The 7,954-nt window shown below is 52.1% G+C and overlaps 1 protein-coding gene across 1 annotated transcript; it reads left to right on the top strand.

The window, feature by feature from the left end:
• On the top strand, positions 1–7,318 carry RfC4 (replication factor C subunit RfC4; the record flags this gene model as incomplete). The annotated part of the gene is given in 8 exon segments (XM_037236020.1): positions 1–20; positions 238–302; positions 3,240–3,351; positions 3,816–4,024; positions 4,766–4,961; positions 6,284–6,412; positions 6,955–7,035; positions 7,205–7,318. Coding segments are annotated over 8 exon segments (909 nt in total), but the record flags the coding sequence as incomplete, so codon positions are not given.
• Positions 7,319–7,954: the final 636 nt, after the last annotated feature.

Here is a 7,954-nt window from a genome sequence, read left to right as displayed (position 1 = left end):
GGCTTATTAGATCCTTAATGGTCACAATTTGTTCTGATCATAGCATAAGGATTAGGATGAATAAGCAGTAGGCATTGCAAGCATATTCATGTTAATATTTACATTAAAAGTGAACCCACCAGTGTCTTCCCTATGGTCTGATTATTTTGCTGCCTCCAGCATTGTTTGTAATGTAATGTTATGATTATTGATGCATTATGTTGATATTATGTTAATATCCCTGCATATTGTACCTAGATCATGGTGGAAGAATCAGAACCTGGGCCATCTGGAGATGCAAAGCCAGCGGGCAATGTTCCATGGTGAGTATGTGACATCCATGGCGTGCTATTTTGTTATATCCCAGCGATTCATTAATGTCAGCTCGGGGTGGGCTATAGGTTGGCAGTTATATATCCATTGGCAATGTGCTTTGCTTTAGTGTATGGTCCAGAGTCCAATTAGTTGAGGTTGTAAAGTCACGAGAATATTATGACTCAAATGATGTGTTGTGATATTGAATTGAACAAACACATTTTCTGCTCAGATGAGTTTCGAGTTAAGGGGACAGGGTAGCTGCAGCACACAGTACGGTAAAAATGGGAAGGATGTTTCAGTGCTTCAAGTTAGTGCCAACTTGTGACATTTCTGCACGATGATGCTGTTCTACGCATGCAATTTTTAATACTACAGATATTTTGGTATGATTTTTTGCAGCTGGCATGTGAAACAGCAGATTCCACAATTCGTACTACCGGATCAGAGTTTCTATTCCAACCTTTGTGTATGCTTCAATCCATTGGCATTATATGGTATATTGCTTGTTTGATATGTTTTAATGAGAAGATGTGTGTAAGCCACAAGTGTTCTTGTGTGTTGAAAGGAGAAAAGGTGCTTAATTTTATACCACATGCTATTTACTCTAAATATTCAAAGTCATCTGCGGAATGAGTTTTCTGGCAGCCCCAGTCAGTATGCAGATGGTAGGGCCATAGACAACAAGATGTGGGTGACAACATAAGGAAAACGTACATTCTTTGACCACATTTTATTATGAGGCCATTGTACTGAATGTGCATGGTACTTGCAAAAAAGCGTGTGGTCTTAACTTACATATTGTTCCATACCTGATACAGGCCTTTGTTTGGCTTTGTTATTTGGGTTTAACAATGTATGCGGCATCTCAGATCATTATCAACAAATCACTCACGCCAATTTCTGCGGGTTGCGATGAAACTCTTGGTTTTGAGACAGACAGGAGCCCACGCCCCGTAACTGTGAGACAAATGCTCTTGTAACTGAGCCATGTGGTATCATAGCCGGAGTCTGTGAATGCGGGAATGCTGTGTTATGTCAGGAGTTGCTTCATTTCGATGTCTCCAAGCTCATTGCTAGGAGAAGAGGGGCACTGTGCATGACATTTGTGCGTCAGGATCTTGACATTCTTCATCACATATGAAACCGCGAAAGCTTCGCAGCAGCAGCCGTTAATTAGCAGATGCATGCAACCACTGAGGTTATCGCGTGGCGAATTCTCACCACGGTTGTGACTTCTTCGGTAAAAATTACTGGTGACGAAATTATGACTCAGATATTGGGGACAAGTTCGACGCCGTGCTGATGATGCTGTCCACGACTCCGCCCCCATCAGCGATCTACGTTTTGTCTATTAACACTCGCTCGGGTGGCCGGCGGGATGCCCTTCACTCGGGTGGAGGTCAGTTTGACCCCTTGAGATCTGAAGAAAGAAGATAGCTGGAGACTCCAAATATAGGGTAAATTGACCTGTACGTGGACACGCTTACGTCATAACCTGAGGTTCCCGGGTCATGCACTTCGGGTCAAATAAGGTCAGTCAAGGTAAAACTCCGGACTGTGTCTCAAGTACCACCAGCACTCCTGCAACCGCTGTAAAGCTCGACATCTGTTTAAGTGAAAGTTCAATAAGGCTATGGGCCTCGTTTGACCTTAATAAGGTCAAGTTGACCAAATACATAACAGACTGCTCTGATATTGTCATTCAAATAAGCATCAGGGATAAAGCTAGGCAGTATGTTCCTAAAACACCATGTTGACCGGGGTCGTTTTAGGTCAGTGGCCTACTATGACACTTAAAAGCTCATGATACATGTCTATTGCGATCTCTGCAACTATTGACAGTTCGGAAAGTTGGAAATCATTCCAGAAAAAAACATTTTGGGATCAATTTGACCCCGGCCTGAGCGAGTATTAAGTGACTGTGCTTATCGGGGCGTTGAATGTGCTCTGTCGGCAGCGACTGGACGGCGATGGTGTCCTGCTCTAAGTAACTGTAGTCCACGACCTCAACTAGCACTACCAATAACATCTGGCGTATAGTTTGGTTAGAATAATTTTCAACAAAGAGGATTTCTGACGAGATGCTCTGGCTTTTAGGCAATGACACCCAAAAGATGCGTTGCCGGCAACCAAGCCGTTCCGCTAAAGGCGTGAAAGAAGAAAGTGATGACGTCAAAGGTGATCACAGTCGTGTTGCAGCTAATTTAGCAGAGACGGATTTCATCCTCGTCTCATGTGTTGACTGCATACCGGCGATGCTCCTCGCGCGCGGCTTTTCTTCCCCTGTGCGCGATCTGTATTCACGTATGGTTTCGCCTTTTACATTGCAGCGTTTACATTCAAACCACCCGGGTATCAGATTTAATCAACCGCTTCCACACACTTCGCTGCTCAGACGAGTGAAACTCAAGTTGCACGCTTCTTTGTATCCAGTCTGTCTAATGCCCAAGGTGTGGATTGACCGCACCTACACACCTTTGCAACGTGGTCCAGATATTTTTAGTACATACGGGATTGTGATGAGTTTATCTTCGGTGTATGTGTGGTCGCAGTTTCCTATCGTGCGAACCAACCGGAGCCAATGAATGGGAAAAGGTGTCGTTATGTCACCCCTACCTATCCTTTGCCGCACTGGCGCTTGCCGCTGCCGTCCTTCGGCTCGGATATTGCCCGTTCTCCTGCCGGGGGATGTGGCTGTCCTCCAGTCACAGGAGCGGTGTGGTTAGGAAGAACGGTTTGCAAACTCATGCTGGATCTCTAGAAGACGATGCCAGATTTTCTTCGTTGCATTTCGATGCCGCGCTTTATACGCTTCCACACGTTCCTCGCCACCGTCGCTATCATTCCACGGATGTGTGCACTTTCGAGCTCCTGGAATACTCCATGGCATGTGATAGAATTAACTGGGGGCTCGGGTGATTGGGGTTTTTGACGTCTGGCAGGATTGAGAAGTACAGGCCACATGAATTCGCAGACATTGTGGGCAATGAGGACACAGTGGCACGACTAGAAGTTTTCTCCAGAAATGGAAATGTTCCCAACCTGATCTTGGCGGTAAGTAGCCGTACAGATGTGATGCACAGGCTTGCGTATTTTAGAGGCATGTGAGGAGCACAGCGGTGCTTCCTGGTGACCAAACGTCGTCAGAAATCGTATTAAAACTGGTGTCGCAGATGATTTGTGGCTATAGCGAATCAATTTGAGTTTCGGGGAGTCATTTGTTGATGTCATTGCACTAACTACATCGTTTTTAAGGGCGCGTCTTCAAAGTCTTTTAAACCGTTGGCCGCCCTCGGCAGGAGTGCCACAAGAATGTGGCTGTCCGCCTGCGCTTATTAAAACGTGACATACCTCCGGAACACTGCAGACGAGACACGGCTAATTTAGACCACCTCAATATCAAGTTTTTTAGTGAGCTTATTACTGATACCGGACGGCACAACGTGCCGTGCCGCCGTTTGAACGGTCCCGTTCCGAGCTGAGCGCCCTGTCTGGAACTGCCGCCACCACTCCGCCAGGGTCCGCCGGGCGTGGGCAAGACCACCACGATCCTCTGCCTGGCGCGCCTGATGCTCGGGCCGGCCTTTAAGTCAGCCGTGCTCGAGCTGAATGCCTCGAACGAGCGCGGCATCGACGTCGTCCGCAATAAGATCAAGACGTTCGCGCAGACGCAGGTGACGCTGCCGCGCGGCCGACACAAGATCGTCATCCTGGACGAGGCGGACAGGTGGGCTGTGCGGGGGCCGCGGCGGCGCTACTCGGCCGCTCGTCGGCCGCTTGCCCCGCCACCTGGCCGGCGTCGTCCGGGGGGGGGGGGGGGGGGGGGGGGGGGGGCGTCCCTAGAATATGGACGCATGGGGCCGTTGTTGTTCGCTCTGGGAACCGGCGACGCACCGTGGCCGCCTGGCATGTGGCTGTCCGGCACCCCGTAGACGTCTCAGGTGTTTATAAACTACTAAATATGTTGAGTGTCGTTTTTGTGACATCTCCTGGCGCTTCAACCAGCAGAAGCTGTGCGGCATATTGGAATATTTAAGCGTTGTGCGTACTAAGACAAGCAGCTCCTGGGAGCCATTTTCCGAAAAGGAGCCTTTGTTCAAAACGTGCATCGTGCATAAATATTGCTTTGCTTCTCTGTGTTTCCCATTGACAAGCGAAGACGAAGCCGGAGATAGCTTCCGCAGTAGTGGGAACTTATTCATGGTATGCTACCACCCTACGATTTAGATCGCTTTTAGTGCTTCGGATTGATTGCTGTTTCGCCCGCTCGCTCTTCGCGCTTTGGATTGATCGCTGCTACTTTTGCTTTATTTATATTCGCGATTACCTTGCAGCTATAGGGAGTCGCGCTTCTAGTGATCGTAAATCATCCGGAGCACTTTCCCCGGGAGCGCGGTTTGCTACCGCAGCGCGCTTAGAGCCGTCACCATAGCGGCTACGGGACCCGTCTGACCCCCCTCCTGCTCAGCATGACGGACGGGGCGCAGCAGGCGCTCCGTCGCATCATGGAGCTGTACAGCAACTCGACCCGGTTCGCGCTGGCGTGCAACACCAGCGAGAAGATCATTGAGCCTATCCAGTCGCGCTGCGCCATGCTGCGCTACAGCCGGCTGTCGGACGCCCAGCTGCTGGCCAAGCTGCTGCGCGTCTGCGAGCTGGAGCAGGTCAGTCGGCGTCCGCGGCGGGCAGCGGCGCGGCCCCGCCTGCTCCCACATCGCCGCCGGTTAGCCGCCCGCGGGACGTGGACTGGCTCCGGAACCTCTCGTGATCTCTGGTTGGCTTTCGGGGTGGAGAATGAATGCAGCCATTATAGGGTCAGGGATTGGCGTGCTGCAACAACACCAAAATGGTCTTTGGAGGTTTTCTCTTAATATTTTCGAGTAAGTGTTTTTTTAAGTATTTAGAGTGTTTTAGCGACGCATGTCATGCAGTGATGAGTGCTGACCCTGTGTAATAATCTGGCTTAACCCCCATCTATGTTCACCAGATGTGACTACAGGAGCTGGCGGCACCGCTGTTCCCATATCTAAGTCCAAATGAGATGTGGACCTGCATCCTTGTCTCTTGCATAATATTACAATTTTTGGCCTGCAAAACTGAGGTTGACGTGAACATCATATATTGGAACACGTTGGCGCGCGTTGTGAGTAAAGTTTCTTATGTAAGGCCCTCTTTTGTATTGAAGACACACACACATTTCTAAAGTGTATCGTCTGAACACGAACGAACCTCAGACTTAACGGCAGCGAGCCACCGCAGTACGACGGGCATTGATTCGTACCCAGCATTTTCCATACTTGCGCTGGTGGGCTAACCCTTCCTCCATGCATCTAACAATGGTTGGCGATTTGTAATGAAAGCAGTGTACTGCGCGTGTGGGAGACAGACCCATTGATGAAACCGGGAAATTTTAGGTGTCGTCCTCTGGTACAACTTTTTGACTCCAATATGATTCTTTAGAACCTTTTTCCAAAGGTCCCAAAACTTGAGAGATACATCAGAATCCAACCATACAACGTGGTGCATTTATGTTCCCAGCGAAGGGGCTACAGAGGCCGTTGAATTCAGAAACTGCGGATATTTTGCATTGTGGTGTTAATTGTATGAAATTGTTTCCAGCGGATGTACGCATAACATAACATTTTCCTATAGCATCGGTGCGATATTTTGAACCTGTTGACAGCTTTTACATAAAAGCCCGCCAAGCTGAACTACGTAACTGATCAATTTACGTTCTTCATTAAAACTTTCTATCAAGCTCCGTCACTGCCACGCTCCCAGCGACCTGGACCGGGGTCATGAGCCGCGGAGACGGTCCAGGGCTGACGGGCGGTGTATACCGCCAACCTCAGCCGCCCCGGCTCGGTAATGTCTCGCTGACCTCAGTCGCCCTGACCTCAGTCGTCCCGGGTCGGGTTTGTCCCTTTGACCTCAGCCGCCCCAGGTCGGGTTTGTCCCGCTGACCTCAGCCGCCCTGGGTCGATAGGTGAGCTACACGGACGACGGTTTGGAGGCCATCGTGTTCACGGCAGAGGGCGACATGCGGCAGGGCCTCAACAACCTGCAGTCTACTTTCCGGGGATTCGGCCACGTCAACAGCGAGAACGTCTTCAAGGTCGGTGCACGCGTCGCCATAGACAGGGAGCGGCTGCGTTGCGGAGCGGGGGGGGGGGGGGGGGGGGGGGGAGGCGGGATAGCGGCTTCAACGACATGACGTGTTGAGTCTTCTAGCGTTCAGTGAACTGCTGCTTGCGCCTTGTTCATTAGCCCCTGGATTTTTGAGCTGCGTCCACTAAGAGTGAGTGGTCTGGTCTTAGGATAAGAGGTCTCACCAGTATGTCTTTGAAATTCATTAACTCCAAATGGACGCATCTGCATTCTGATGAGTCGGAGTTCATCTCGACTCGGATCGCGATGCTGCGCGTCGGCCGGCTCTAAAAGTCGTTGTAAGTTGGGGCGGGACTCCCGTCGGGATCGCGCCTGGGATCGCACAGCCGGCAGTGTGTATTGTGCAGCCGGACCGTCCCACGAGCGGGCTCGGCTCCTGGCCCCGGCCAACCGCGGGCCGAGGCAGCTGTGACGTCGCACGCCCGAACGGTCGCCGGTGACGTCACTCACTGGAGCTGACGCCGGCTGCCTAATGAACACTGCCCACAGGTCTGCGACGAACCTCATCCCATGCTCATTAAGGACATGCTGACGCACTGCGCGAAAGCCGATATCGACGAGGCCTACAAGGTGAGTTGGTTGTCGCCGCTGGAGCGGATCCGGGTCAGTGGTAGTGCTCCTCCGGCCATCTCTCTGTCGCTGTCGGGCTCCCCATTGACCCTCGTTGAGTCCGCACACGTGGGTGTCGCGCGCCTGGATGGCTTGGAGCCGTGACCCGCGCGTGCCCGGTGTCCGGCAGATTATGAGCCACCTTTGGCGGCTGGGGTACGCCGCGGAGGACATCATTACCAACGTGTTTCGGATAGTCAAGCACCACGAACTCGCCGAGTACCTGAAGCTCGAATTCCTCAAGGTGGGTGTGCCCGGCAGCCGGGGAAACTCGTCCGCCGTGGCCGTGTCGCTCGCGCGGATCAGGCGACAGGGCTGCCCCGGGCGCCGTCCGAAGTCGGCTCAGTCGGTGCTGAGCCAACCCGGACACCGACACATCCGCCGACGAGCCCGGCGAGGCCGGCCGAGCCCGACACCCACACATCCACCGACGGGCCCGGCGCGGCCGGCCGGACGGTCGGGGTCGGGTCAGCCTCCGGCCAGCCCGCGGCTCCCGGTATGGAGCGAGCACGCTACCTGGCGATGGATCGCGCCGGCGCCGCGCGCACATCGGTAAACAAGACTGTTCAGCCGAGTTAGTGGTCTTCGGTGCTCCATTGACCAACAGGGACGTTGTTCCGCAATTTCTGGGGTGCGGTTCTGATAACGTGCGGTTTCAACGTGACCGAATTGGAGGAAGGATAGAAATAGGACGATCGTTGTTGGCCGTTTTACAAGTGAGATGACTTGTTTGGCGATGAGCGATGCTGGGGAGGTGGCGCTCCAAGATACATCCGCGGCGCCGTCACTTGAATCCGATTAGCGGGGATACACATGGGCAGACAGATTAGTTTGGCCTTCGTCGTCCTGCCAAGCCTACCGAGCATACACTTCGGGGTTT

Source organism: Pollicipes pollicipes, unplaced genomic scaffold (assembly GCF_011947565.3).
Source record: "Pollicipes pollicipes isolate AB1234 unplaced genomic scaffold, Ppol_2.1 Scaffold_7261;HRSCAF=8764_pilon_pilon_pilon, whole genome shotgun sequence".
NCBI lineage: Eukaryota > Metazoa > Arthropoda > Thecostraca > Pollicipedomorpha > Pollicipedidae > Pollicipes > Pollicipes pollicipes.
Note: the sequence above shows the minus strand (reverse complement) of the source record. Positions and strands in the feature narration are given on the sequence as shown.